This window comes from Prunus avium, chromosome 1, assembly GCF_965620075.1.
Source record: "Prunus avium chromosome 1, drPruAviu1.hap1.1, whole genome shotgun sequence".
Taxonomy (NCBI): Eukaryota; Viridiplantae; Streptophyta; class Magnoliopsida; order Rosales; family Rosaceae; genus Prunus; species Prunus avium.
This window is the reverse complement of record NC_142284.1, coordinates 14,264,163-14,273,988: the sequence shown is the minus strand read 5'-3', so window position 1 is coordinate 14,273,988 and position 9,826 is coordinate 14,264,163. Positions and strand designations below refer to the sequence as shown.

The window sequence follows — 9,826 nt, the reverse complement described above, 5'->3', positions numbered from 1 at the left end:
TCATGGTTCAGACCAAAAAAAAAAAAGGAATATTACATGATAAGAACTAGTATGTTAACAGCGGCCTCGTTAAAACCTTCCCTAAGAAACAAAATCCCGGGGTAGGAAAGAGTACCACCCATTCTATTGACTAAATAGAAGAGTCAAATAACTTATATGAAATAAACCAACCTAAACCCCAACCACAAAACCCTTAAAACAACATCACATCACTACTTAGATAATGTCAAAGAAGTCCTCCTATGATCTAGAAAAAACATCATAGTTCTTAGAAAAAAAGTCAAAAACTTACTATGGGTATCAGAACAGATCCAACCAATCACCCAACCTCAAAACCATTGAAACACATCCCATCAGTACGCAGATATTGTCAAAGAAAGCCTCCTATGATCTAAAGAAAGCATCATAATGTTGGAACTCATTGTTGTCCCACATCGACTAGAGGGCCAAAGAGAAAGTAGTTTAAATAGAAATACCCATCTCTAACTAACACCGATGCCTTTTGTGATAAAACCCCACACCTGAGGATTGTGCAGGTGGTTAAGTAGGGGACAGTATCGGTGTTGTTGGAGTGGGCCCTCGGTCCGTCGACCTGGAAAATTCTACATGGTATTAGAGCCAGGTGGCAGGCCCGTACTGCCACGCGATGGGTGGGTCCCTATTTGGCCCGTGCGATGGGTGAATCCTCACATGGCTCCACGTAGGCCCAAAGGTGCCACGCGATGGGTGGGTCCCCGTTTAGCCCCGCGCGATGGGTGAGTCCCCAATGGCTCCACGTGGTTGCCGATGTGTGGATCTCCACGTGTGACCCACAAAATGGGGTCTCACGTGCGGGGGAGTGTTGGAACTCATTGTTGTCCCATATCAGCTAGAGGGCCAAAGAGAAAGTAGTTTAAATAGAAATACCCATCTCTAACTAACACAGAGGCCTTTTGTGATAAAACCCCACACTTGAGGATTGTGCAGGTGGTTAAGTAGGGACAGTATCGGTGTTGTTGGAGTGGGCCCTCGGCCCGTCGACGTAGAAAATTCTACACATAGTTCTTCGTACATAGTCAAAAACGTATTGTGAGCATCATAACAGATCCAGCTAAACACCAACCGCCACCTCCAATTTTCTTGATCCAGAACCCCAGCTAACAAGCAAGGGAGACCAAGATTGGCCTCTTAGCCTGAAGAAAATTCCGAAGAAAGATCTTCATAGTAGGAACGTTCATCAGTTGCCAAGCCCACAAACGTTCCATAGGAGAATTATTATGGAGATTTTGGAGACCCCTTGAGGTTGGTCTCCTCCTCATTGTCAACAAAATACTTGATACAAAAACTATGCTTATCAGAAAAATCCATGCCATTAACAATCAGATGCCCAACACTAGTTTTTGTACGCTTCTCATCCCCTTGAGCAGAAGAGGCGGGGGCCATCTCCATAGCGTTAAGATGGAGACCCCTCACCAGCAACTGGCTCCTTGGGAACCTAGAAAGGAAGCCAACGCAGCCACCCCATGGATAATAAAAGAAAGAAAAAAACATCATACCCAATTCACCAAGAAGAACCCAAAGAGACAATCAAAGAAGACTAAAAGAGATATCGCAGAGAATGAGTAAAGAAAACTAAAGAAACCCTAACCCTAGCCGTCAAGACTCTCCTCATGTGAACGAGCGAGCGACCAATAACTTATTAGTTTTAATGAAAGTTTTGATGAAATACAATGACAAGACCCAAATTGATGTATGGATAAAAACTAAAAAGGACATTGATTTAATTGAAAGTTTGAGGACTAGACCGATCCGTTTAATGGATCATTTGCCATAAAAACACAAAACTAATAAATACGATTTTTTATATTAGAAAATAAAGGTTAAATACCTTTTTATCACTGGGTTTTAAATGAAATTTCAATTTGGACACTAAGAAAAAAAATGTAGACAAATTGATCACTGTATTAACCAAAGTTTACAATTTATAGACCTTCCGTTAAGTTTTATTTATTTAAATATTTTTTAATCACTCGATTTTACACAAAATTTCAATTTGAACACTAAGAATTTTTTTGAAGCCAAAATCCATGCAAATGCTATACTCACACACTACTCGTAGGTTAAAATTTATGGTTGGTGTAGCATCAATTAAGGCTAAAAGAAGGAATCATATCATGACAAAATATGTTCATATGTGAATAATGGTTTCACAAAAATGCAAATTGATCTTTCAAAAAACTCCAATCATAATCCCAACCATTATCATTCTCCCACATTAAAAAAAAAAATCAAATACATAACTATGTCAATATATAGATTTGATAAAATAAAATAAAAAGAGTTCAAAATATAGTTTTGCATTTGCATGGCTTTTGGCTAATTTATTTTTCAGTAATTAAATTGAAATTTCTTGTAAAATTCAGTGACAAAAAAGGTATTTAACTCTACAATAACCGAAACTAACTGCAAGTCTATAAATTATAATCTTTTGATAATACAATGACCAATTTTGCTAAATTTGTTCCTTAAAGAACAAATTGAAATTTGGTACAAACACAGTGGCCAAAAAGGTATTTAATAAAAAAAAAAATTAAAAAAAAATAAATTCATAGGGCGTATCTGTCTGTTTTGCCCTTTTTGTTTCCCCTTCTGTTCAAAATATCGCACCTTATCGCGAACCCAAATCTTACGCCGTCCGGAACAGAAAATAGGTGCGCCCTCTTTCTACGCCCATCCTGAATTTCATTGAAGAGATTCTAGACGTTTGGTTGCTGAGAAAGTCCAATATAGAAGTTCCTGAGAAAATTTACAAGAGAAAAGAATCAACCTGTTTATCTTATTTATTATCAGTATTTATTATCTCGGCAATCAAACAAAACATTACTAGCTTAGGTTTTCCGTAGTTGCTGTGAATTATCGTTGTTTTGCCTCTTCTTCCGTGGTATTTTTGTTTATTTTTAGGGTTTGAAGACAGTGCGAATGGAGATTTTGGCTGATTGATCTTATTTGGGTTTTGAATTCTGTCGAATTGAACGAAGGTATAAACTTTTAGGGTTTGTGTGAGGTTTGGTAATTGGTGGGTAGTAGGGTATTGATGGCTGATCGAAGCACTGCGCTTGCCAAGCCAATATGGATGAAGCAAGCTGAGGAGGCGAGGGTCAAGAGTGAGGCTGAGAAAGCTGCTGCGGCAAAAGCTGCTTTTGAGGCCACATTCAAAGATGTGGATAAGAATCGAGAGAAAGAGGTGGTGGCTGGATCGGATAGTGAATCTGAAGAAGCTGAGGACTTGGCAAACAAGCCGATTGGGCCAGTGGACCCGGCAAAGTGCACTGCAGCCGGAGCTGGAATTGCAGGTGGCACGGCATGTGCGCCGTCTTCCTTTATGGTAGTGACTAAGGACTCTGATGGGAGGAAGGTTCCACATGGTGGTGTGCAGATTAAGGTGAAGGTCATTCCAGGAGTAGGAGTTGGGGGATCGGAGCAAGAAGGCATGGTGAAGGATATGGGCGATGGGACGTACACAGTTACGTATGTGGTGCCAAAACGAGGGAATTATATGGTGAATGTGGATTGCAATGGGAAACCCATCATGGGTAGCCCTTTCCCAGTGTTCTTCAGTGCTGGTACAGGTACTTAAAATTGATGTGCTTTTATATGTTGCTGTCAATGCATTTAGTCCAGCATTACATAAATCTATTGCAGGTTCATTGTTAGTTTGTGAGTTAGTTGGCGTTCCTAGCCAATCTTATTTTTGGAAGTTTAGTGAAGCATGCATGGGTTATAGAATGCTGCATGTAGTTTGTGGTCTGTATGTGAAATCGTATGCGCATAAGGTGCCCCTAAGGTGCACTTTTCTAGGGAAAACCTAAAGTATTGAGGCAATAAAACTTGAAACCACAAAGAGATAAGAAGAAACAGAAAGATTCTTTTGTAGAAAAGACTGAAAAGAGATAGGGGTTTTAAGGAACATAGTGCCTTGATTTTACTCCTTATCAAGAAATATTGCTGACCGGATATTCCGAGCTCTATTCAGTGTACATCTTATTAACAAGTTACTGATTATCTCTATGACGGATAGTTTAAAGACTTGTTTTCCTCGTGCAGGTACTAGTACTGGTGGACTGCTGGGATTGGCTCCGGCATCCACATTTCCTAATCTAGTAAACCAAACCATGCCCAACATGCCAAATTATTCAGCTTCTGTTTCAGGTGCATTCCCTGGGTTGTTGGGAATGATTCCAGGCATTGTTCCTGGTGCTTCAGGGGGGGCCATTTTGCCAGGAATTGGAGCATCTCTTGGGGAAGTTTGTAGAGAATACCTTAGTGGTCGGTGTGCCAAAACTGATTGTAAGTTGAACCACCCACCTCACAATCTGCTAATGACTGCGTTAGCTGCAACAACCTCTATGAGTAATGTTAGTCAAGTGCCTATGGCACCTTCTGCAGCTGCAATGGCTGCTGCTCAGGCAATTGTTGCTGCCCAAGCTCTTCAAGCTCATGCTGCTCAGGTGCAAGCACATGCCCAGTCAAACAAAGACTCTTCTGGTATAGCTCTCTAATATTCTGAAAAATTAGGCATGCCATGCCCTCGGAGTGAATCCAATGTGTTTCACAAGTTACTAGTTTCTTAAATCTATTTAGGTTTTTTCTTGTAGTCTTATTTAAAATGTGTTTTCTGTTGTTTGCAACTTGTTTCGTTTAAAACAGTTACTATATATATGCATGCATTTATATTTGTTTATTAATAATGTCTTACCATCTCTTAATTAGGTTCACCTGACAAAGCTGGGAAGGCTGATGTGTTGAAGAAAACTCTTCAAGTTAGCAATCTTAGCCCACTTCTCACTGTGGAACAGCTGAAACAACTTTTTAGCTTTTGTGGCACAGTTGTTGAATGTACCATCACTGATTCAAAGCATTTTGCATATATAGAATACTCCAAACCTGAGGAAGCAAGTGCTGCTTTGCAATTGAATAATATGGATGTTGGAGGCCGTCCTTTGAATGTTGAAATGGCAAAATCACTCCCTCAGAAACCAGCTATAATGAATTCCTCTATGGCTTCTTCATCTTTGCCCATGGTGATGCAGCAAGCTGTTGCCATGCAACAAATGCAATTCCAACAAGCTTTGCTTATGCAGCAAACTATGACCGCCCAACAGGCAGCGAACAGAGCTGCAACCATGAAGACAGCAACAGAGTTAGCTGCAGCTAGAGCAGCAGAAATAAGTAAGAAACTAAAAGCTGATGGAGTTGACATTGAAGAAAAGGAAACAACAGAGAAATCTAGGTATGTTGCATTGATAGGATCTTATCACTGCCAACAAAGCATATTTTATATATTGCCGAGACTTTTGGTATTTAGATTATGAAGAATCATGTGATGCTTAAATATTCTTAAGCTTATAAATATCCTACCTTTTGGATATCTAAGTCTTGAGATTGATGTTGCAAATTTTATACATAAAATAGTGTTAGCGAATTACCAGTTTGCTTGAATAAGTTTTATTGAACATAAGTTCTTTGAAAACTTAATACTTTATGAACATAATCAGTCCTGTGTTAGGGTTTATGTTTTATTTTAATCAAAGTATTCTTTTGCTAATCAATTACTCCTTTTACAGGTCTCCATCACCGCATTGTGCAAAATCAAAATCAAAATCCAGATCCAGATCACCTATCAATTATCGCCGAAGGCGGAAATCTCCTTCTTACTCTCCTCCATCTCGCTACCCAAGAGATCGTAGGTCCAGATCCCCATTGAGGTCACGCCATTATTCAAGCTATGATAATGACCGCAGGTCCTTCAGAGACATTAAGAATGACGGTGAAAGAACTAGAAGGCGGGATTTAGATAGATCACACGATCATCATTCAACCCACTATGAAAAAGCAAAGCACCGAGAAAGACGGCGATCCAGGTCAGTATCTACAGATGGTAAGCATCATAGAAGACGGTTATCACCAAGAAGTCTGGATGAAAATAAAACGAAACATAGAAGGCGGTCTAGGTCAAAATCTGTGGAAGATAAGCATCACCCTGATGACAAAACTAATGAAATGAGAGATGAAAAAACAAAACATCGTGATAGAAGACGTTCAAGATCAAAATCTGTTGAAGGGAAGCATCACTTGAAGCAGGTGGGTGAAGGTAGAGATAAAAAATCAAAGCATCGTGATAGAAGGCTGTCCAGGTCAATCTCTCCAGAGGCTAAGCATGACATAAGACATGGGTCATCCCCAAGAAACTTGGATGATGTGGGTGAAGGTAGAGATAAAAAATCAAAGCATCGTGATAGAAGGCGGTCCAGGTCAATCTCTCCAGAGGGTAAGCATGACAGAGGACATGGGTCATCCCCAAGAAGCTTGGATGACAATAAATTGAAACACAGAAGGCGGTCAAGGTCAAAGTCTGCTGAGAGGAAGCATCGCTCCAATGATAGAGCATATAAAAGTAGAGATGAGAAAGAAAAGAGTCATAGGAGAAGACGGTCTAGGTCAGCATCACTAGAACCTAAGCGTCGCAGAGGAAGAAGGTTATCCCCGAGAAGTTCGGATGAAAAGGAATTAAAACACAGAAGGCGGCCCTCTAGGTCAGAATCTTCTGAAGGCAAGCATCAAATTAGTTGTGGAAGGGATGAGAATGGTGATAATGAATCAAAGCATCTCGAAGATGGCAATCAGGAACCCGGTTCTGTGGTGAATGATTCGATGAAGAAAATTGATGGTCGAGTGGTTATTTCAGCGCAAGAGGACTTTGGCTCAAAGGAATCAATGGGAAATATGGAAACTGAAGATAGTCTAGGTATGGAAAAACATAGTTTTGTGCAAGATCTAGACAATGAAGGAGGCCCAGCATCACGAACTTCTAGAGTCTCATTGAATGTAGAGGAATTGAGCAAGCAGGAAGTGTCTATCACTCAGAATCTAGAGCTTGGCACCTCTGGTAATTAGCAAGGTGATAAATACTGATTCTTCACTTTTGATAACTAGCATTAGCTGAGTAATCTATTTGTGTGGCTTGCAGGACTGGATAATCAAAATGTTCGTGAAAAGTCAGCTGATGCGGATGATGTGAGCAGAACTGGCTCCGGGAAGGATTACATCATGCTGAAGGCTCAGAAGAGAAGTTCCCTGACACCAAACGCGGACATGTTTTCTGATGACCCCAGTGCAGAAGAGAACTTGTGAAAATATGAATTCAAACCTTGGCGCTGATTTAAGGGTTCAAGATTATATGTTGCTGGGGATGCTGACAAGTGTGGCTGAACTGATAAAAACTGTCTAATTTGAGGGACTAACTGAGATACTTGATCATTCTGGGGAATGATCTGCTTCTCATAAGAAGGACGATTTTTCTTGGAAGATTTGCTTAGTGTTTCTTTTGTTGTGTGGCACTTCATAAGTATACTCTTTTTTCTTTTTTCTTTTTTCTTTTTATCTTTTTGCAGGTCCTTGTGGGTCTCTGAGCTGATCTGGATATGGTTTAAATATTTCAAGAAGTGTTCTGATATCATCTGCATTCAACCATCCAGTGTTTGTAGTGAGCTTCTTTTACTGATTGATGTATGTTGGACCATTACCTCTAACATTACATTATGAATTACTCCAACTATTTATTTTAAGAAATATTGCTACTTTCATGCTATTTAGCTTTAGTTAATTTGGTGCAATTTTTTTGGGAAGAAGATATGAATATTTGGTCTTTATAATAAGCTTATCTTTTCTGTAGGTCTGTTAGAAAATCAGTTCCTCAGGGTCAACTTGTGTCTAATGTCTACAGATTTTGTGGCAACATTTTTTTTCCTGTTGGCACTGTTTATGTAAATATTTGAAGTATTTGTTCTTGGTGTTTCTTTGATCTAGTTGGTCATGGGTCCATATTTTATTCATGTTTGATGGTATGGTGGGCCTGTTATGTCTCAAACACATGCAGGTTACTCATGGTGATTTTGATTGGAGCTTTCTGAAGTTCAGTTTGGCAGGGTTGATTTTCTCTGATGTATATGAAGGTATGCAGTCATGGATATTGATAGTTCTTCATGGAGAGCTTATGCTGTTAAGCATCTGTCCAAGTCTTGAAAGTTTTGGGAGTTATGAACCTAGTAACTTACCCAGATGTTATAAATTGGTGTCTTACTCCCCCTCCATCTTTCTTTCTTTTTTCCCCCTTTATTTTTCTTTTCCTCTTTTTCCTCCTCCCTAGAACTTGTCTTGGTTAGGGAAAGCTACTTCTAAGGTCGTGTGAAATCAAATGTTGCTGGGATGAATTGCATCAAAATTCCACCATATCTGGGTATGAGCAGACCAGCTGATTTATACAATCTTTAATTCATGGTGACTTGCAAAATGCTTATTTTGAACAGGTAATGCACAATTCTTGGTTGAGTTTCATTTGTTGATACTGGTTGTGTACGTTTAGATAGCGTTGTATAATTGGTATTGGGATTGTTCCTACTGAAATAATTAGGCAAATGTTGCCACTGTTCCATTTGATAGTTCGGTTGACCAGTAGAAGTTTTCTCTTTGATCTGTCACTTATTGTTTTTGGTAGTTGCTTGGTTAATGGAGGGCTGGCTACTACCTTTTTCTTTGCATGTTTAATTGCTAAATCAAGATATGCTGTAGCAAGAAAACATAAACATATTAAATTGCTGTATAGGTTGTCTATAAGTGGTTCCTAATGTTGTTAACGTCTGAACCCCACTTTTTTTTTGTTGGTTGCCCTTATTTTCTCTGGCCCTTTCCCCCAATTTCTTTTATTTTCCTTAGGGTGAGCTGTGGATGGTTACGCTGCTGCCTTTTGGGTCTCAACTTGGAATCAGTTATGCTTGACGAGTAACTGAGTTGTATTCATTGTGCTCTCTCCCCCCATATTTTCCCCAATTTTTCTTTGTCTTCCTTTTTAATTTTTTAATTTTCTAGATTTCTACAAGAACAAAATTCGTAGTGAGACCTCCCTCGCCTGATGTAAGAGAGGGCTTGCTGTAATGAAGAGAATAGGTACTGGGATGATCTGTTGTGTTTGTCCTTGAGCTGGAATTGCATTTCACACTTGATGCTGGGTTTAGCATCAAAACACAAATGGAGAGTAGTTTGGCCTCTATCTATAAAACATTGTTGCCATTGCCATCTATGGAGGTTTCTTTTACTGTTCTGGCTGTAGTTTATCACGAATCAGTGGACATAAAAACCAAAGGGCGAGCAGGGAAGTCTGAACTATTCATTCCTTTGGGGTTCTTGTGACAAAAGCTTCCGTAGGTTGCTTGAGAACACAACCTCATTGATTACCTTTGGTTGAGCTGTTTGAAAATTAGCCGATCTTATTAGATAATAATAATAATTTAGCGCCAAATAAAAAGAAAATATATAGGGATATGGTTTGAGATGTTAATTCTTTGTAAAATAAGAGTTGGTAAGTTTCAGAGCCTCGACCCCATGAGGCGTTGGTTTGAAACATGCTAAAGCTCATTCCAAAATAAGATAAGCAACTAGTATTACTCATCTTCAAATCACAGTCGAACATATATGCAAAATTCACTTAGTGAAAACACTCCAAAAATTAAAATATACGTGTCAAACTGCAGGTTGCCTGTAACAAATCATAAATTTTACCAGCTGTAATTCAGTGTTTGAAACATACTAAGTTACGCTTACAATTCCTAAATATATGTTATTCAGCTGTGTCAATTTTGAAATGGTCTCCATCTATATATGGTTTCTCATGGCCTAGGACAGCTAATATTTGTTCCATAATGTTTTGAGGTTTCTTCACCTAGGAGAGCATCCTTGTCTTGAAGTTGAGGAACTTTGTATCTACTAACTAAGCAAATAACTATGGTTTTAA

The 9,826-nt window shown here is 39.1% G+C and overlaps 1 protein-coding gene across 3 annotated transcripts; it reads left to right on the top strand.

Moving 5' to 3' along the window:
• Window positions 1–2,609: 2,609 nt before the first annotated feature.
• Window positions 2,610–8,329, top strand: LOC110774452 (RNA recognition motif (RRM)-containing protein). Of its 3 annotated transcripts, XM_021979000.2 has the most exons (6): window positions 2,610–2,690; window positions 2,941–3,608; window positions 4,084–4,524; window positions 4,750–5,269; window positions 5,604–6,925; window positions 7,007–7,506. In XM_021979000.2, exons 2-6 carry the CDS (start codon window positions 3,074–3,076, stop codon window positions 7,168–7,170), a joined length of 2,982 nt encoding a protein of 993 aa, XP_021834692.1. In that variant the 5' UTR covers window positions 2,610–2,690; window positions 2,941–3,073; the 3' UTR covers window positions 7,171–7,506. The 3 variants fall into 3 exon arrangements, with proteins under 3 accessions (XP_021834692.1, XP_021834721.1, XP_088102273.1); XM_021979029.2 differs by having other exon boundaries at window positions 2,620–3,608; window positions 5,604–6,937; window positions 7,007–7,144; XM_088246147.1 differs by having other exon boundaries at window positions 2,621–3,608; window positions 7,007–8,329.
• Window positions 8,330–9,826: the final 1,497 nt, after the last annotated feature.